The sequence below is a fragment of the Oncorhynchus nerka genome, linkage group LG21, assembly GCF_034236695.1.
Source record: "Oncorhynchus nerka isolate Pitt River linkage group LG21, Oner_Uvic_2.0, whole genome shotgun sequence".
NCBI lineage: Eukaryota > Metazoa > Chordata > Actinopteri > Salmoniformes > Salmonidae > Oncorhynchus > Oncorhynchus nerka.
This window is the reverse complement of record NC_088416.1, coordinates 27,541,840-27,562,758: the sequence shown is the minus strand read 5'-3', so window position 1 is coordinate 27,562,758 and position 20,919 is coordinate 27,541,840. Positions and strand designations below refer to the sequence as shown.

General features: G+C 41.2%; 3 protein-coding genes across 4 annotated transcripts; all 3 read left to right on the top strand.

Annotated features, from left to right (window-relative positions):
- Positions 1 to 280: 280 nt before the first annotated feature.
- Positions 281 to 6,932, top strand: LOC115104242 (vascular cell adhesion protein 1-like). The gene is made up of 8 exons (XM_065006499.1): positions 281 to 511; positions 1,022 to 1,297; positions 1,388 to 1,717; positions 1,824 to 2,174; positions 2,299 to 2,562; positions 2,659 to 2,988; positions 3,247 to 3,489; positions 4,275 to 6,932. The coding sequence occupies exons 1-8, from the start codon at positions 448 to 450 to the stop codon at positions 4,499 to 4,501; spliced, it is 2,085 nt and encodes a 694-aa protein (XP_064862571.1). The 5' UTR covers positions 281 to 447; the 3' UTR covers positions 4,502 to 6,932.
- Positions 6,933 to 8,102: 1,170 nt separating this feature from the next.
- Positions 8,103 to 17,374, top strand: LOC115104244 (intercellular adhesion molecule 2-like). 2 transcript variants are annotated; one of them, XM_065006500.1, is made up of 5 exons: positions 8,103 to 8,205; positions 13,808 to 14,083; positions 14,179 to 14,508; positions 14,719 to 14,955; positions 15,485 to 17,374. In XM_065006500.1, the coding sequence occupies exons 2-5, from the start codon at positions 13,921 to 13,923 to the stop codon at positions 15,595 to 15,597; spliced, it is 843 nt and encodes a 280-aa protein (XP_064862572.1). In that variant the 5' UTR covers positions 8,103 to 8,205; positions 13,808 to 13,920; the 3' UTR covers positions 15,598 to 17,374. The 2 variants fall into 2 exon arrangements, with proteins under 2 accessions (XP_064862572.1, XP_029481433.2); XM_029625573.2 differs by lacking the exon at positions 8,103 to 8,205 and adding an exon at positions 11,585 to 12,122.
- A 981-nt stretch (positions 17,375 to 18,355) lies between these two features.
- LOC115104245 (hemicentin-1-like) lies at positions 18,356 to 20,893 on the top strand. The gene is made up of 5 exons (XM_029625574.2): positions 18,356 to 18,597; positions 19,145 to 19,411; positions 19,589 to 19,921; positions 20,042 to 20,293; positions 20,563 to 20,893. The coding sequence occupies exons 1-4, from the start codon at positions 18,546 to 18,548 to the stop codon at positions 20,290 to 20,292; spliced, it is 903 nt and encodes a 300-aa protein (XP_029481434.1). The 5' UTR covers positions 18,356 to 18,545; the 3' UTR covers position 20,293; positions 20,563 to 20,893.
- Positions 20,894 to 20,919: the final 26 nt, after the last annotated feature.

Here is a 20,919-nt window from a genome sequence, read left to right as displayed (position 1 = left end):
TTAGGAGGCAGGCAACTTGAATGAACTCTGATTGCTTTTATTATAATTTTTACATTACAAACAGTGGAAATCATTTTTCATGCGAAGAGAGCTACGGCATCATGGAAAAAGGGGTTCCGGAATGAAAAAGTCCAAACGAGGTGCCGGGTACTGTTCCATGGAAATTCCCCAAGTTTATATTGTTAGGTTTCTTGCGCTTGATGGCTGAAATCGTTCGAAGGGGTCTTCCAATAAAGAGCACGTGACTTCTCACTCTTTCCCGGTCCTGTTCTTGTAATTCAATACAGAGCCAAAATATAATGTGAGACAACTGACCGCTGCGCCTGTTGAAGAGTTGGGCTGTAGTATGCATGTGGGGACTGGACACTTGGACATCAGACACTGACCTCAAGGAATACCTAATTTTTTCTACGTCTTTCTGGGAATAAAATATTAGTTTAATATCAAATGTGTGAAATAATATTTAGTCGGATTTTCCTTGGGTTTGCCGTACTTCTCCTCTGGATGGCAGGTACAGTTTGTTTTGTTATACCGGTATTGAAAGATTTACGAATTTCAAGCAGAATAGGAACATTGATAACGCTAAACTATACGAGACATTCCAGTTAAGAGGGGTAAGAACAATTCAAATCCGAAATAACTGGATCGTCTTTCATAGAGATAAACTAAGAACCAATAACACGTTTTGGAATAACCAGGAGAGGGCAATGTAGTAGCGAATAAGATCTGTATGCTGGCAGTGAAGATGATGTGACATATGACACAAAATGTTTTTTTTTTTATTGTGTCTTAATGGTTATGTCTTTGTCCAATATAAAACGTTCTAAAATGTATTTCCTATATTTCAATTACTGATTAGCAACTGCCTTCTGAAAAAGGCAACTAATTTGAACCTCTTGTTAGTTTACCATTCTGCATTCTAGGCCTAGACATAGGATATGTTTTGTTTAAAGCTACAGTATGTCTGCTTGAGAATGCAAATGAGCTGATTATGGTCTCTGTCATGTGGTCTGACCTGTAGGTGGGCTGGCACATGCCGCCTGTCCTCTTGAGCTCAACCCTCCCAGATTGGTGGTGGGATATGGAGACTCAGTCTCAGTCAACTGCAGCACATCATCCACGGACCACGAAGGGATGGGCTGGGAGGCCACATTCGGAGGTACAAGTTTAGAACAAGATGTCATTTTTGTCACCTGGACTGTGAAGAATTTGACAGACTGGACAATACAACCTAAATGCTACATCACATCAAAAGATGGAAAGCAGTGTTTGGAAACGTTCCCTGTCATTTTATACAGTAAGTTGTTTTTCTTTTGCGTCTTGTAATGAGTTTGGTCAGTGAAAACTATTATTTTGTTCTCACTACATGTAACTATTTTGTCTCTAGAGACTCCAGACAGAGTCTCCATCTCTGTTCTGAACCACTCTGGTCCCATGGTGGAGGGGACACAGTACCAGCTGCAGTGTGACATTCAGAACATCGCTCCTCTACAGAACCTGGTTGTGAAGTGGTACAAAGGGAATGAACTCTTAGATAATGTAACTTACAGTAACGTCAGTAAGAGACCAGAGGATGTGTCAGCTACTCTGATGATCAGCCCCAGTAGAGATGATGATGGAGATCAGTATAGATGTAGAGCAGAACTGGACCTGGGACGAGAGGGACCACAACCCCATCCTACAGTGACATCAGAACCTCTCAACATTACTGTGCACTGTGAGTTTATCAATACTCGATCTTACCTCTGTACCCCTGACCAGGAGGGAAGTTCTACAACTGTATACGTTTAAAACTGTCTAAAAGCACCTCCTTTTCTCCTCAGACGCTCCTGAGTTCCTTCCAGGGAATGACACAGTGGAGGTGAGTGCAGGCAGTGACGTGTCTCTGGACTGCAGTGCTGAGGGGAACCCTCCTCCTGAGCTGAGGTGGACCAACAACACTGCAGAGGGAAATGCCAATGAGACCACTGTGGGGCGCCTGCGTACTCTCAATATCTCCAGAGTAACAGCTAATGCAACTTACAACTGCACAGTCACAAATAGACTGGGCTCCATCACCAAGCAGATACATGTCTTAGTAGATGTACCTCCACAACAACACCCAACGATGTTCTCCACAGCACCTTCAACTCCAGAAACTATGACCACCCTTCCAGCAACAGCCAAGTCAAAAGGTATTTTCCAGCTCATCTCTGTGCTCACATTATTTAATTCACCCTCACTTACCTCACAAGGCAGAACAGTTTATATTTGATGTGGATTTCACATTGATGTCTTCATTCGTGTATGTTTTTACAGTAGTTACCTTTCCTCTTGAGCTCAACCCTCCCAGAGTGGTGGTGAGATATGGAGACTCAGTCTCAGTCAACTGCAGCACATCATCCACAGACCATGATGGGATGGGCTGGGAGGCCACATTCGGAGGTACAAGTGTAGAACAAGATGTCAACGTTGTCACCTGGACTGTGGATAACCTTACTGATTGGACAATAGAACCCAAATGCTACATCAATCTCAATGATGGCGAACAACCCTCAAAAGAACTTCCAGTCATTCTCTACAGTGAGTATTTTCCTCCTTGTGAATGTGAAAGGTATGTTTCTATTTAACTGTATATCAGCATTGAGGGTTTTTTACATTGTTGAACCTCGTCTACAGAGACTCCAGACAGAGTCCCCATCTCTGTTCTGAACCACTCTGGTCCCATGGTGGAGGGGACACAGTACCAGCTGCAGTGTGACATTCAGAACATCGCTCCTCTACAGAACCTGGTTGTGAAGTGGTACAAAGGGAATGAACCCTTAGATAATGTAACTTACAGTCACGTCAGTAAGAGACCAGAGGATGTGTCAGCTACTCTAATGATCAGCCCCAGTAAAGATGATAATGGAACTCAGTATAGATGTAGAGCAGAACTGGACCTGGGACCAGAGGGACCACAACCCCATCCTACAGTGACATCAGAACCTCTCAGCATTACTGTGCACTGTGAGTTGCTGAGAACTGTTCATATATACAAACCACGCTAACGTTGTATAACGTTTGATAATATCTTGTCTCGAAGCACATTCCATAATTGCCTAATGTTCTACGGTGAAGTCTCACTCCACTGTCTTTTAATGTTAGAAGAAAATAATCAAACTTACAATTGTGTTTGTTTCCTTCACTGCAGTAATTCATTCAAGAAATGTGTTGTCATATTTTCAACACCCGCCTTTTTACTCCCTCCCTCTCCCTCTCTCTAAGATAAGCCATGCATCAATGCATCTGGACTGCCAGTAAGGATACCTGTGTTCAGGGGCTATCCTGAGGAGTTAGTGTGTGAGGCTGAGGGTTACCCACAGCCCAGGATAAAGTGGGTCTATGACCCAGCGAAGCATGTCAGTGAGGCAGGAGGCAACCTGACTGTCTTTGAGGCAGGGCTCTACAACTGCACCGCCACCAACGACGTGGCGACGAGCTTCATTGTGGTAGAGGTGGTTTTAAATGGTAATGGAACCTTTATTCAACTGTATTAAACCCTTTATTAACCCACTATTTACTGATTATGAAAGTCTTGTAGGACGTTTTCTTCTTGCTGGTCTGCTTCCTCCTCCTGTCTTTCTGGTCTCCTTTCTCTCTTTGTGTCTGCTATTCTTTGGTTGACGGATTAATGTTCTCTGAACAAATTGTCTTATTAACTTTTCACTATGCAGTTTTCCTCATTGTCCTTTACCCGTTGACTAATCCAATAACTCTTAGTTACTGGTTTCTGAACTGCTCTCCTGCCACATTCTGTAGTCAGATACATGTAGTACATCTCTGTTGTGTGAGGGAGTTTGAACCAAAGCTGAAAAACATGAGGAGATGACGAGGGGACAGTATATTTTCGTACACATATTAGATCAGGCATCAAACAAACTCCTTGGGGAGGGCACCTGGTGAGGCTAGGTAGAACATCCATCATTCATTGAAGAGTGTTGGGTAAAGTTGTTGAATATTTGGCAGTTTAGCTCAGTACTGACTGTTGCCTTGTAGAAGACTATTTCAAGGGTAAAGTTGAACAATGTCCCAACTCTTACAGTATGTTGTAGATCTACTCTGACTGGTGGGATCATGTAATATTATGTTAAGTAATACGTGCTTATTCTTTCCTGTTGGAGGAAGTAGGATAAATCAGTGTATTGATGCTTCTCTATTTGATGGTGAAAATGGTTCAGTCTGAGGTGGCGCCAGAAAGTTAACAGAGTGTGATGGATTAATGGGTGTTTGTTGTTATGTCTCTCTGGTCACAGAGGACTACCTGCCCCTCATAGCGGGCTTCGTGGCCTTCATGGTCGTGGTCATCTCGGTCATCTTCGTCGTCATCTACTCCATCTACTACAAGAACAACAAGATGGGCCGCTACAGCCTGAAGAAGGCCAAGCTCAGCAGCACGCCCAACGGCAACGTGGCGCAGAACGGCGGCCGGGACACTCCGCTCCCGATGACTAAACTGTCTCAGCCAAACATCTACTTCTAGGAGAACCAAGTTTTATTGGGATGGGCCACTGAATGAAGAGCCCTCTTTCCCTGCTGAGAGACTAAGTGACTAAGTGAGAGACCAAGTGGTTGAGGTGGTTGAGGGGCTGGACACAACTCATTCAGCTGTCAGATGCAGGTCTGGATTGTGATAGTTGGGAGTGTCTCCTGACTCTCCTCCAACCTCCCTATGCTTCATATGCACTCCCTTTCCTCTTTAGCACTAAGATTTGAAGTACAGATCAGTCCCTCTAATTTCCCCTTCTACTGAAGAACCTGATGAGGTAGAATAACCTCTGTTTTTAGTGTGAGCTATATGATCTATTCTACACATTCAAAGTGTAGCTGATCTTTTCTCTGAAGGACAAAAAGAGGCAGCAAATGGACAAGGTGAAAGCTTTTTGGAAATTGGCTTAATTGAAATATATGTTTTATATGACTGGTTTTGGAAAAACTGGTTTGTGTTGCATAAGCACCAACAAGGGAATTGTTATGTCATTTTGAATGTCTTTTTTTAGTTTGGTCTGATGACAATGTAATTTCTGTCACATTAAGCAATTGCTTGAAGAGCAGCACATGGTTGAAATTGTGAGAATGTCTCCTTTGCCTGGATGTGATGTCTTGCTTTGTGACAAGAAGCTTGGAGTGTAAACCTGCAGTACAATGGAGGCTGCTGAGGGGAAGACTGCTCATAATAATGGCTGGAACGGAGTGAATGGAATGGCATCAAACACAAGGAAACCATGTTTGATGTATTTGATACCATTCCACTAATTCCACTCCAGTCATTACCACGAGCCCGTCCTCCCCAATTAAGGTGCTACCAACCTCCTGTGCTACAGTATATGCACACAACCTCTTTAGGTTGTGAGCACAATGATCACTGAAACCAATTAATGTAGCCTACATGTGAAAAGTATTATTTCCCCAGAGTACGAATTATATCGTGACATGAAGGGGGTCTCCATTTTTTTTACGCAACTTCCTACATTTTTGGGGGGGGAACTAATAGTAAAGATGTATTGTAATGGTAGACATTATTACCTTTTAATGTGGCATGAACACAAACAGTCATGATGCGTTCATCTGATTCTCAAAGAAATCACTTCAAAAATGAAGCTACCTGTGCACTTTTGTCCACAAAATAATTCCAGCTTCCAACAGTGCAACCATCATTTCATGAAGGGAAAGAGACATCTGTTACAAAACACCAAAAAGTATGATGACATTGGGCGATTGTCAGGAAGCCTACACTCTTGTAGCCTGAATTCATTGATGCGTCTTGCTGACAAATTGACAGAAAAAATATATAAAAATCTGGACACCTGAAAAGGGGCTGAAATACGGGACGCAACTACAGCTGTCTGTTCCAAGCTCATGTGAGGGCCCAGTTGAAACATTGTTGCAAAGCTCAAAACAGACATCAGAGAGGCAGACAGGCGGAGAATGAATGCGATTGAAAGAACAGTGGGGAACTCATTTAGGGGAGCTCATGTCTCATTTGGGGGTCAGAGCAACTCTGTTACTACTCTACACTGTTCCACTGCATCTGGAGTGTTCAGTGTTTTAACTGCATCACTGTAATGCCTGACTGCATGTGAGTTCTGAATGTGTGGAGATACAGGCTGGTGGTGGTGGTGTATCACCGTCCAAACTGCAGCAACTACGTGATGCCATCGCGTCAGCATGGACCAACATCCCTGTGGAACGTTTTTGACTTGTAGAATCCATGTCCCGAATAATTCAGGCTGTTCTGGACGCAAAGGGGGTCTGACCCGGAACTAGATGGGTGTGCCTAATAAACTGGCCCGGGAGTGTATATAACTACAATGTAAATGCATACGTTTTAGGCTACTTCGTGTAAACTCAAAGCCTTTTGTGTATGTAATATAAAATATAGAACTGTATATTTATTAAAGTCTGTTAAAATGAGTGCCTCAACATTTAAGGGCCCATAGAGTACCTGACGAATAGATTGAAAGGGGGGGGGGGCTTATAGGGAAGGAGAAAACATATTGTACAAAGGGATGGTCAGTATCGAATTTCTATCAATATTGGTCCTCTGGTTGTTAGGAGAGAAAGTATCTCCCCTGATCCCCTTTCGCCACTGTGTGTAGTCTACACAAACTTCTGTGGAGATCTTTTGTTTCACAGTCCTCTCATGTCAATACTACTGTATTAAGAAACCTTTTGTATAATATTGCTTTGAGTTATCATTAAAATATTTAGTTTTTTATTATGATAATTATTGTTGTATTCAGTGGCGACCCGTCATTTGAGACCCATATTTTTAGCAAAACAATGATATATATATATATATATATACTAACAACTTGGGGGAGTGCTTGCCTGTTTTGCATGTTATTTTGGCATTTATACATGTCAAAATATATATATATATGATTGGGTTAATAAAGCTGAATACAAACATGGTCTCTTTCTTTGTTTTCTTGAGTAAGGCAGCTCCAAAATGCAGGTGTTTCATCACAGCTCAATGCTTTTTGTGGTGGTGGGGCGGGTCAGCAGAAAATAAGAACAATTCGCTGTGATTGGCTCAGTGTTCTGTCACTCATGGGGACCTTATGCAATCGCCAAGCTTCAGTCATTAGTAAGGGTAGACATCCAACATTTCAGGCCTTTGGGTCCTGCCATAGAGTTATATTAGAAGTGCCCTTCCAAGAAGGCTCAAGGTCATTGGCCACAAAAATGATGTCAAATCACATGTACAGTAGCTTTGATTGGACTGATCATGTCAACATTATACTTTCCCAATCTTAGCTAGTAGTCATCATCATGAATCAAGTCTACTGGCAAATACTTTTTAATCCTTGTCATATGAAGAGAAATAATGAAGAGAAAATAAAGATAAAACGTATCGGTGCTCATCGGCCATTCGACAAACATTACACAACAATTTGGACTGCTGTTGGGACTCTTTATGTAGGCCCTAACAGTTTATGGGCACCTTTTGTCACCGTTATAGTGTAATTCATGTGTTGTGTTGTGTAGTGTAGTGGCTTTGCTGGCATGCATCCCACTTTTTTTTTTTTGCCCCACCAAGATGTACATGCTAAAATCGTCACTGATTGTATTGTGAAAATGACTGAAAAAACAATTGAGGAAAATGTGTTAAGATTGCTCTTAAGATTGCTCTAAAAATCTAACACAAACATCAAAATGTCCTTGTCAGGAAGTAAATTATATATTTCAAAATATTCTTTAACTGTTACATTTGTAGCCACAAAATGTAATTTAGGCCCCTATGGCTTTGCCTAATACATGCTGACCAGACCGGACACTTCGCAAGCAGGAGCGTTGCAAAATAAATGTAGAAATCCATGTTATTCAATTATTGCACCCACACTGCTCACATGCCAACGAGCCTCTGAGTTGCCAAGGGCTAAAATAGAACTCCTTTCTATTTCTGACACAGATCGCGCTGCAAGTCCTGCCTCTCCCATCTCCTCATTGGTTTATAGAAGCAGGTACCCACGTGCCATCTCCTCATTGGTTATACCCACGTGGGTGATTGAAAAACTAAAAGTTTTGTCGGTTGTCGTGGTAATACTATAAAAGTGTAGATGGATCACCATATAAATTCAAAAGATGAAAAAGCCTGGAAGGAGGAGAGATGACTAGAAACGATTTGATTGGCCGTTTTATGTGTGGATTAATTGTCGGAGTAGAGGACCTTGTGCATTTCAGGTAAACTAACAACTCATGTTTATATCCCAGGACAAATTAGCTAGTAACAGCAAGCTAGTTAAATAGGACAAATTAGCTAGCAAGGTAACTAGCTAAATTGCCATACATGTTTAATGCTTTTCGACCTGTCCCCAAATGAATGTCATTGGTTCAGAGTTTGTTTTGATATGTTAACCTGCGTGTAGTGATCGCGTTTGGTGTAGGGGGACAAAATACATTTATGCACGAAGGCGGTTTGGGTTCCGTGAGAGACCTGAACACGCACTAATTTGTTCATTTCAAAGAATCTATCTCATGAGATTTGTTGTGTGATTTTCATAACTTTATTTTTATTGTACGTTGCTCATATGAGGAATCTACAGGATTTCAAAACAGCGGGTCATCATTCTGATCTTGCACAACATTTCCTTTGCGACGCGCGCTTTGGGAACTACGTCATCGATTAAGCAACGGAAGACCATTCATTTTCTATGAAGGAAGAGAAGTGTGCGGGGCGAGGGAGCGTGAACAGGGTGGGACCAAAATTGTGGAAAGTCCGTATATCCATAATCTTTGGGAAGTGTGACTATTGAACTTTTGTCGCTTACGCGACATCTCGTTGCTATTGATCAATCGAAGCTCACCATGGTTTCCAGACCCTACTGGATTGGCTGTTGATACTTAGCAGTATATGGCTTGCTAGCACCAACATGAGGGCGGTGATTCAGGGTTGCCATGTTCGCGATTTTCGGACAATTGAGCAACTTTGAAAACGATGTCGCGGATGAAAACGTATCCTAATTCACTATGACCTGCTGCTGACAGTTTCTGAGTGATGATGGGGAGGGCCAGATGGGTTGTGTGTGTGTGTGTGTGTTGAGATGCTTATTTACAAAGACGGCTTTGGAACAGCAGGTTAACTGCCTTGTTCAGAACAAAATATTTATACCTTGTTAACTTGAGGATTCAATCTAGCAACCTTTTGGTTACTGGCCCTGCTGGCCCAAATACAACCCTTACTTTAACTATTTGCACAACACTCTATATAGAAATAATATGACATGTGAAATGTCTTTTATTTTGGAACTTCTCTGTGTGTAATGTTTATGTTAATTTGTATTGTTTATTTCACTTTTGTTTATTATTTACTTCCCTTGCTTTGGCAATGTCAACATATGTTTCCCATGCCAGTGTAACCGATGTGAAATGGCCAGCTCGTTAGCATGGTGCGCGCGAATAGCGTTTCAATCGGTTTTGCGTTTCAAATTGAATTTTTAGCAGTTGTAGGTAGGCTATTTGGATTGTCATTATGGAGTTCTATTTCCAAACCTTTTTATATAAAACATTAACACGCTAGAACTGATGCGCATCAAGAAATAACGGCACAAAACTTTAGGTGGTCTAGTGCGCATTAGATAAATTCACTAGGTGGTTTAAACTGCATTCTAATGTCGACTTTGCTTATTTAAAACCATAGTAAGCGAAGTGTTTTACACATGCTCAGTGGAAATTTTAAATTGAAGTTATGGAACTCCCTCGCATGCTTCTGTTAAGGGAAAAAGACCACAATGAAACTGACATTAAAAGTGGAAATTATATCCTACATTTGCATCTGTTGGCCATCATGTAGCCTATTAATTTCTATGTCTATGGCGGCTACTGTAGCCTAGCATTTGATACAATGACTATATTACTGGAGTCATTGCAAATCGATTTGTGCAAGTGTAACTGATGTGAAACGGCTAGCTAGTTAGCGGTGGTGACGTCACTTGCTCTGAGACCTTGAAGTAGTAGTTCCCCTTGCTCTACCTACTTGTTAACAAAATTAAGGAAGTTTCCTTTAAAATTATTCATAAATACTATCCTGCCAACCACTATATGAAGAAGTTTAAGGAAAACATCAACTCAAATTGCTCCTTTTGTAATGACCACCCAGAAACAGTTGTGCATCTTTTTTGGCATTGTATGCATGTAAGAAAACTGTGGCAAGACATCAGTAGGTTTATAATTGAACACATTTATGAAGATTTTACACTATTGTGGAGAGATGTACTGTTTGGATTCTTTACATACAATAGAAATAAGCGGAATCATTTTTATGTAATTAATTTCATTATTCTTTTGGCCAAATTTCATATACACAAATGTAAATTTACAAACAGAAAACCACATTTTCGTATCCTACAAAAAGAAATTGAACTGTATTTTAAGACGGTTAAATGCTCTACTAACAAAAAAGCTGTTAGAATTGTAAGTATATGCATGTCCCTTAAGGTCCTTGTGTAATTGTAATGTGAAATTGTACCCCCTAGCTCGATTGTCCATTGTTTGTAATCTATGTATGCTTGTGTTCCCTCATGTGCTTTATGTATTGATTTGTTGTTAATAAAAAAAATATTTAAAAAATTTAAAAAAATAGTTCCCCTTGCTCTGCAAGGCCCGCGGCTTTTGTGGAGCGATGGGTAACGATGCTTCGTGGGTGACTTGTTGATGTGTGCAGAGGGTCCCTAGCTGGCGCCCGGGTATGGGCGAGGGGACGGTCTAAAGTTATACTGTTACACAACTTAATAAATAGCCTATACCTTCAGTTTATTGTTGTAGCCTTGTGTTATTATGTAATTATTAATGGCCATGTTTAGTTAACAGTTCTAGTGCGATTGCCGATCAGCTGTAATTAGAATGCATTCGATTGAAGGTAACAGTCAGTCAGATTAGGCTACAGGTAAAACTAAACAAAACACTGAATGACAAGCATGGGCCTATTCAGTTCATATCCATATTATTAATATTTGATTCAGTGATTAAAATTACGACCCCATTCTTACTAGCCTGTTCCAACAGGGCAACAGAAACACTTCTTACCTCAAAATCGCCTCGCTACTCATGTTGAATAAATGAGTCTGTCAATTTGAACAAAGCAAACTGCTAAATCGTTCATTTGACATCTTGCCTACATCTTGCCTAGGTTACTTAATAAGGCCATCTCAATTTCGATGTAGTCCAATCACTGGCTATAGGCTACCTGCATCTAGTTAACCAAACCATGGCAGAGTTTTACAGTCATGAACCCAGATTTTAGTCAGTAGGCCTAGCCTATGCCTATTGAAATGACAAGTCAATCTCGCAAATAGGCCATTTATAACTGTTTATAGTCTTAACATCTTGCACATAATGAAGTCACAAATGCCAGAAAATTGCCCAACATTCATTTTTTAAGTGTGTGGTTTGAGCCTTGAATGCTGATTGACTGAAAGCTGTGGTATATCAGACCATATACCACAGTTATGACACATGACTTTTTACTGTTCTAATTATGTTGGTAACCAATTTATAATATCAATAAGGCACCTCTGCGGGTTTGTGGTATCCAGGCACTCTGCGTTGTAGCCTTTAGCCATATATGGTACCACACCTCCCCAGGCCTTATTGCTTAATCATAGTAGTCAAACAAGTTAAATCAACATCCAATGATAAAAACATATCTGGCGAGTTTAATGAGTGCTAATTATAATTTCTCTTGCACCATATTTAAATTAATTTTAGTCAAGTTAGCTCGCAATAATTATTGTTTTGATAGAAAACCGAATTTAGCTCCATACATCATCACAAGTTACGTTGATATTCATTCTTAATTCGCTCGATGACGTTATGGAAAAGGGTTATATTGATTAAATGTCCCAGCTCCTCTCAGACATTGGGGGAGGGTTTAAAAAAATGCGATTGAGCTAGAAATGTATTCTGACATGGCAACCCATGGATGGATAGAGGACGTGTACTCGTGTGGGAAAGCGTTTGTGTGCTCTGCTGCTTTTAGTTTCGATTACCATAGTTATACGTTTTCAAGGTGACGGTCAACATTGAGCTATATTTGCTGGATAAAATAAATATGGTGAAAGGACTTTATGGATTTCTGACACTCTGTGTGTTGGTGTTTACAGGTAGGGTCTACAGATCAATGTTACTACTTTTTTTGTTAAACTACAGATGTTTGCTGTTACCGTATGAATTTCCCATTTATGTTTAAACAACTCAATTACTATTTAATTGTATTTTCAGGGTATGATGATTAACTTCCTGGAAGTCATAGTAAACTTGTTTTTGACTATTTGAAGTCCAATCTCTCCCACTGAATCAATATGTCTCTGATCAAGAAAGAGCTCTATTGGTGGGTGTGGTCGATTCATTTGGAAGAAAAGCAATTGTTTTTCTCTCTCGAATTTGGTCCCTTAGAACAGTTTCCCAAACTGTGGGGCGGTCCCCTTAAGGTGCAATTTCGAAATTGGGTAGTGTGTCATCAGTTCCTCTTGTCATGTCAGTCATTGTATACCTTAGAGATATTTATAACTTGTCAGAAATGTCCAGATCAACTAGCCCAGGTGTACTCAACTACTATTTGAGAAGGTCCGGTCACACACAATTCCTAGGAGGTCAAATTCCGGGTTGGTATAATCTTTATCTGCGTAGCAACAAACCTCCACCTCGCAAGTCGCGACCCATATGACTTCAAATTGTTCACAATCCTTTTGTTGACAGAAAGAACATTTAGCATGATTTAAGCTAATTTCCCCAAAATGCTCCATATTTTGCTATGGGCGGGGATATTTTTTTTGTGGTTTTAAAGCAAATTTCCGGCAATTATACAAATGTAGCATTGTCTTAAATGTGTTCATATGATACCTGAGTGAGTCAACAAAATCAATGGGGGCCTCCTGGGGGTCGAGGCACACATTATGGCCATGATAACTACAAGATTTAGATAGCTGGTTAGCCTAACATACCTACCTAGCTAACATGGGTTAGTTGATCAACTGCATTTCTGACAGATTAGAAATAGCTCTCTAATGTCTGTCAGTGAATGACACAACAAGAGGAAAACTTCCCATACACTACCAAATGTAAAACATTGCACCTTGTGCATTCTAGTTACAGCTCTCAACCACATTAATACATTGAAAGCATGAGTTACATTTTTTAAATTTTCGGGACACATGCAGCAAACATTTAAAAAATAAATTTAAAAAATGACCCATAGATTTTGTTGTAATGTTTGAGTCACTTAGATACACATTAGACATGGCAAAATGTATAGAATAAAAATGCTACATTTTCTCAGTGCTTCATGAAAAAAATTGTAGAATTGCAGAAAATAAGCTTTAAACCTGCATGATTTTCTCTTCGCCAACCAGAGGGGTGTGAACAGTTTTTGTCATGAAAAGTGCTTTTGCCCATAGAAATAGACGCGGCTCGTGCGCAGGGTGGCACGTATTGTTCCCCAATGCTGGAAGGGGGGTATGAGTGCAGAAGTTTGGGAATCCCTGCCTTAGAGCACTATCAATATTAAAACAAGTTTCATTCATTTACTCCCTTGTTCCTGACTTGACTGAGTGACATTGCTTCTGCTAGTTGTTAAAAAACAATGGGCAACTTTCTCACCCTCTGATAGTGAAATGTATGGCCACAGTCAAACCAGTTGTCTTGGCCAGCAGAGTTTGTGATACGAACCAGCAAAAATACTAGCAAAGATATATTTATTGACAGACAATGTATTGTGATGTCAGTGTTACTTTATGGTTGTATGTAATCATTGCCATGTTGTTCACATGTCATGTGCTCTGACCGGTAGGTGGGCCTACACATGCCTCCTTTCCTCTTGAGCTCAACCCTCCCAGAGTGGTGGTGCGATATGGAGACTCAGTCTCAGTCAACTGCAACACATCATCCACAGACCACGAGGGGATGGGCTGGGAGGCCACATTCGGAGGTACAAGTTTAGAACAAGATGTCAACGTTGTCACCTGGACTGTGGATAACCTTACTGATTGGACAATAGATCCCAAATGCTACATCAATCTCAATGATGGCCAACAACCCTCAAAAGTACTTCCAGTCATTCTCTACAGTGAGTATTTTCCTCCTTGTGAATGTGAAAGGTATGTTTCTATTTAACTGTATATCAGCATTGAGGGTTTTTTACATTGTTGACCTCCTCTACAGAGACTCCAGACAGCGTCTCCATCTCTGTTCTGAACCACTCTGGTCCCATGGTGGCGGGGACACAGTACCAGCTGCAGTGTGACATTCAGAACATCGCTCCTCTACAGAACCTGGTTGTGAAGTGGTACAAAGGGAATGAACCCTTAGATAATGTAACTTACAGTAACGTCAGTAAGACACCAGTGGATGTGTCAGCTACTCTGATGATCAGCCCCAGAAGAAATGATGATCGAGATCAGTATAGATGTAGAGCAGAACTGGACCTGGGACCAGAGGGACCACAACCCCATCCTACAGTGACATCAGAACCTCTCAGCATTACTGTGCACTGTGAGTTCCCTCTAGTCTTATTTTCAATCATTCCATTCATGTTTACAGCTGATCATTTAGTTTGATCTGATACCCTACTGTGATATTTAACGGAGTCTTCCAATAATCTGTTATCTTCTCATGGTTTCACCCTCCCCAAACTCTGAATCTTGTGGGAACAGTCCATGTTGATTGGTTATATGTTTATCTTATTTCTCCTTCATTCTTCAGACCCCCCAACCTTTTCCAAACCTGAAGCTGAGACCCTGGACATCAGAGTGGGGGAGGAAATCACCTTAAACTGCACGGCTACTGGAAGGCCCACTCCTCTGTACAGGTGGCAGTCTTCAGATTTCCAAGAAGCTCTTTTCACCCCCCCGTCCGTGGTCCCAGGAACCTACATTTGCACTGCCTACAATCAGATAGGCAAGATCAGCAAGACATTCAATGTGAATCACAAACCTAAAGGTAGGATCATGTTTATAATTAGTACCTAGTCTTATCTTTTTCACAAATTCTTCTATTCTCACCTACTACCCCTCCCTCTTCCCCTCTCGTTCCCCCTTCACTCACTTACTAGGTGCATTTGTGTTACCCTTTACCAGAATGAGACTGTGTCCATTGGTAAGGGTACATCATTAGATGACCGCAAGTACTTTGTTACTTTGCAATTATTACATTGTAACTTCACTGTACATATGAAACTAGCTACCATGGAAATATGTTTTTCAGGACACTTCATGTAAAGTGGGATCCAATTTTCCTGTAACATGAATATGTGTTACTTTCTTAATATTTCCCAAATAGACTGCTCTGAGAAATGTCTCCTTTGACAGTATATTTAAATGTCTAATATTGCTCTTGTTTCTCCAGGCAGTCGTGGAACCACTGCAGGGATAGTGGTGGTCATGCCGGCTTTCTTTGCTCTAGTGTCTGTCTGTGTGGTGCATCACAAACAAATAAATAAACCCTTATTAACCACACCCTCTTCCCACAGGGGACAGAACAACGTTCTGGGTCATCATAGGATCGGGCCTGGGCCTGGCCATGGTGGTCGTGATTGTCTATATCGTTGTCAAATACAGAGCAGGTCCCAACTCTATCATCTGACCAGGCCAGAGGAAGAGCAATTCTATCGCCAGTGTGACCAGCAGGACTTCCTCAATAGACACTGTATGAATAAGAATGGTTGTTTATTGAATTACTATGATGGAACGCTTCAATCCTGCATGGCTTATAACTCCAAAGAGTGCTTTCTATTAGCCTTCTCCAACCAATAGCTTTGTGCCATTTGGACGTGGTGATGCGTTGTTTTGAATGTGTCTTCGGCTGTGTCTGTGTGAGCATGTTGCGCGACACTACAAATCATTCATTCACATGCATGTGTGTCCTGTTTTATTATTTATTTTATAATCAAGCATACCTGAATGTAGTCTCTTCTCACAGCCACTGTGTCTCTGTCACGCAGGTAAAGCGGCTGTGTAAACAGGCTAGCCAGATCGCTGTAGTCCGATGACAGCACCAAGTGACCTTATGTGACTGTACAGTGAGAAATGAGCCATGCAATGCATCACTTCCTGTCTAATGCCTTTTTTCTTGTTGCTCTAAAATGTTGGTACCAGAGCCTTTTAACCGATTTAAGTTTGCTGGTCCAAGAGCCACAGGAAGCTTCTCTTCACTATTGCTAATTTTGTTCTCTGCCCACACTCTTCCGCTATCGCTCTTTTACCGTCACAGCACCCTTGATTCTCAGTAATGTCAGTATGTTTGATGGCTTTAATTGTTTGTCTTTCACTTTCTCAACCTATATCTGCAGACCATAGGGAAGCGAACATGAATCCCATGGACGCAGTTTCAGGGCTGTGAGGAGAGAAAGGCCACTGATGTGTTTTATCTATCTCAGGTATTTTAATAGTCTACACAGTCATATCTCACCATAGGTGGCTCACGTGGTCCTTTACGATGTTGCTATACTGTGTGTTAGTAGAAACAATACTCTGTTTTGACGAGTGGAGTGGCACAGTCCTTCAATCCTTGTCTTTTTGTTGTTGAATCACAATCAGAGGTTTGTTTATTTTTTGTATAACAATTTTAAAACAAATTCATGCTAGATATTTCAAGGTATGGTTAACAGTGTTAAGTGCAAAGTATGTTCTGTTCACGTTGTACAGGGCTGGAATAGCATTGGTACAGTTGGAAATGGTGCTTGTACAGAACTATTTGAGTTGCACGATGTAAACTAGCTTTTTACATGTGATGTTTGTTGTGTCGCTAACTAACTATGTGTATATTGTCCATTTGATTTCAGCACTGAATGTTGTTATATGCCGTCTTTAACAGTCGCTAACACTCATTCTCTACTTTATTTAGACATTTTTGTCAGCTTGCTTATGTTTATATGACCCGTGATATGTGTGTGTTTCCATCTGACTGCCCTTCCGTTCAGACATTTAGTTATCTATTCGGAATGTCAGTACTTGTTAGGCTCAGCATTGTCAGAGATTCAGTTTCAGGAAGTGTTCTACTGCAACCTATTTAGGTTAGAATGATGCTGTCTTTCATTTCCATTTCAATAGTGCTGCAAAATTGGTGGACAGTTTTGCATCGACAATGCAGGAGATGTTTACCAATGCCTACACAGCATTCACTGTCAAACATCAACCAGCTATGCTCATTGAGTTAAAGTTTTGAAAGAATCAGTCTTTCACTGTGACATGTTCCTCTACTGTATTTTGTATGCCAATTGGGAACCTTTCTCTCATACATCACTGTAACACTGACACCTCCATACTAATCACTACAAACTAAGGTCCATGTAAAGCGACTCATGGAAGTCCATCTGTTATCCTGCCTACAGTGGCTCATATAAATACTTCCTTTTTCAGAATTGAGTGTGTGTCCTTTTTGTGTCTCTCGGGTTCTGCTTCATCCTGGTGAAGGGGACTTCTGCCCTGCCAAGAAACACTTTGTGTGTGCAGCCTGACTGTTGCTATAACAACCTGGCTGCAGTGTAGACTTAAGGGCAATTTGCCAGCACATTTAGTCCTAGAGCAAAAACATGTTATATTATACACAAAAGATCATTTTCAGAAACAAGTGTACCATAGTGTACTTCCACAACAAACAAGGGCACAGCATAGAAACACAAAACAGAGTCGACATACTGTAGACACAGAATTGGCAGCTGAGCCTTCTATAAATATACCCAATAAGCATCCAATTACTGAGCAATGTTTCTGGCAGCCTGGTCACGGCCGGTGCTGTTGTGCAGTGGTGGTACATTCTGATCACAGTGTGAGGCCTACACACTACATACCGGACAACAAGTCCAACAATCCAACCTGCTGAGTCTTGACAAAGCATGGGGTCTCCAAGCAGTGTGCGCATGGGAATCAAACATGCCCTGCAGAAAAGAGAGTAGAACTGCAATGTGAGTTCTCTCAAACCATCTATGTATATGAATCCGCAGTCACACGGGAACTGTTTGAGGCAAGTTACCACAGGTCATTGGGGTTTCATTTCAGATTAAAGAACTGAAAATTGTCACCGTTAGCACCCTTCTGAAGTCCTAGAACTCTGTATGGGTATTTTCTAAAAAGAGAAGAGTTGTCATCTGAACAGCTCGGGGTTGTGCTGCTGTAACAATACACGATAGCGAACAAAAATACAAAAGATCTAGGCTGAGATTCTAGGAGTAGGAACACATTTTGAGCTGAAATATATCATGTCTGATATTTTAACTCTGAACATTAAATACAGATTCTAACTAAACCACAAATAAATGATTAAAGGAAGAATTTCCCCTGTGGGATGTAGGCCTAATGAGTTACCATTGAGGAGGTCTGGCCTTGATGCCTGTCAAACTTCCTTAGCCCCCTCTTCTCCCCCTCGGGGCCCTGCAGTCAGACACAGACTACGGTATGAGAGCCCTCGTTTGGTGAGGGAGGGCTTTTGTTAGTAATCACAGTTCACTTTGGAGTTGCCAAGCAGGACCAAGTCGGAATTCCACTCGCCTTTCAACTCCGATCATAGTGGACCTCATCAAAGTCTGCAAAAAGATGGAAAACTACTTTCTAAAATGGATCCTAACCTTTTGCATGTTCTGCACCGGTAAGATGTTGCAAGAGACAACATTTTATTATTCATAAGATTTGCTTATTCTCTGTGGAGTCGAGGGTTATGGGACATTGCAGTAGAGGCCCCCTTTCTATCGACGAGTTTGTAGTTTGAAGATGTTTTTTGGCAATAGAATTGGTCATAAATGGTTTTAAAGCACTTTGGCGAAATACTATTATATAATATTGCATATATGAGTGTGAATTATTTTCCTGTGCTTTGTCCACTGAAATTAAATTTGCAACCCAGAGATGATGGCAAAGTGAAACCTGCATCCCACCAGTCTTATATCCACAGTGATACAAACCGATCATAAACACCTGCTAAAGTCACACAATCAAATCACTGCAAGCAACATTTTCCTGGTATCTGTAAATGTGATTTTATTCAACAAATATGAATGTTTCGGATATGCCAGCAATAATATAACTTTCAAACCAGATTATGTGATGATCACGATGATAATGAAAAAGATTGTGAAAATGATGATGCTGATGAAGACAATGTAACGATGATGATGATGATATTGTCCATGTCTCAGTGTCAGGTGAAGGATGCTCTCTGGAGCTGAAACCCTCCAGGGTGGTGGTGGGGTTTGGGGAGGCTGTGTCTGTCAGCTGTGAGGCCTCTCGCCCGGTGCGTGTCCTAGGCTGGGAGTCAGCCATCGGGGCAGCACACACCCAACAGGACCGTGCTGTCCAATGGAAGGTGGACAGTCTGATCGACTGGATCGAGGAGCCTATCTGCTACGGAGTCTTCTTCACTGCACCCAGACAGTGTGAGGAGAAACTCAACCTCATCCTTTACAGTGAGTCAACCTGGCCTACATAAAGCTGGCTTTTTTAAAGTCTTAGCTCAATTTAAGGCAGAGCATGGCTGCAGTACATGCATCAGGCCATACTTCATAATGATGAATTCTATTTGTGGCGACTACTACTACATGTACGTGTTGTGCTTGACACACTAACCAGCTGATCTTTCACAGAGACTCCAGACAGTGTCACTATCAGCTCAGCGAACCACACTGGTCCCATGTTGGAGGGGAAAGAGTACCAGCTGCTCTGTGATGTCCAGAACATCGCCCCCGTTCAATACCTCACCCTGAGGTGGTACAGAGGGCAGACTGAAGTTTACAACCACTCTTTCTCTGATCTGACCCCTGCCTCCCCTGTCCAAGTATCCTCCATCCTCCTGATCACCCCAACCAAAGCTGATAACGGAGCCCAGTACAAGTGTGTGGCTCAGCTGGACTTGGGACCAGAGGGACCACAACCGCCTCCTTCAGTGACATCAGAGCCTCTCAACGTCTCTGTGCACTGTGAGTCTATTGACTCAACCCAACCATTAATAGTTTCATGAGAAACAATGAAATCCAATTGTGTTTGTGTATTCATTTATATGCAATATCCATCCCTTTCCCTTATACTTATTTTCTCAGACCCCCCATCCTTCCTCAGTCCTGAGGCTGAGACCCTGGACATCGGTGTGGGGGATGAAATCACGTTAAACTGCACGGCTACAGGAAGCCCCAGTCCTGTGTACAGCTGGCAGTCTTCAGATCCCAAAGAGAAGATGGAGGACCAACCTGTTTTTACCTCTTCCTCCTTGCTTCCAGGGACCTACACCTGCATTTCCTCTAATAAGATTGGCAAGAAGAGTAAGCAGTTCATCATCAAGACTAGGTCTTAAGGTAGGAGGACACAGTGAAGGGGGCATTGTTAAATGCAAACATTTAGAGGATAGAACTACCATTCTCTACCATCATACTTGCTATAGAAGCCATAGATCTTATTTGGTATGTAATCTGAGGAGTCAGAAGGTAAAAAAGGGCCACGTTGGAAGTATGTGACTTTTCCCACAGTGGAGTGTTGGCTTTACAAAACAAAAGTCCAAGTTTGGGGGATTAGCAGAGGGAAGATATTGTCTGTCTCTAATATCAATTGCACGGTTTTGTTACAGGTGTGAGAGCGTCATCATTGTCAGCCAGACCATCGCACAGAAAAAAAGGAATCGCCTTACATTGTTAAAGACTTTTGTCATGTAATAGTTTATAGTAGCATATTATTGTGTTATGATTTATTCTTGTTGTTATTGCAACATAAAGTATACTTTGACGTGTTTAAATATATATGTAGGGTATACAGTTCACTTTCAGTGTGGAGAACCCTAGAACGCGAGGCAGTGTGAATAATTCTATCCATTAATTAGCTATCCATTAACTTTATTGTTGTTTGTTCTTTCTCTCTTTATTATGTGTCATAAAAACACTAATAAAATTACAATTACAATATTTGTTGTTTTATTATCAATGATGGT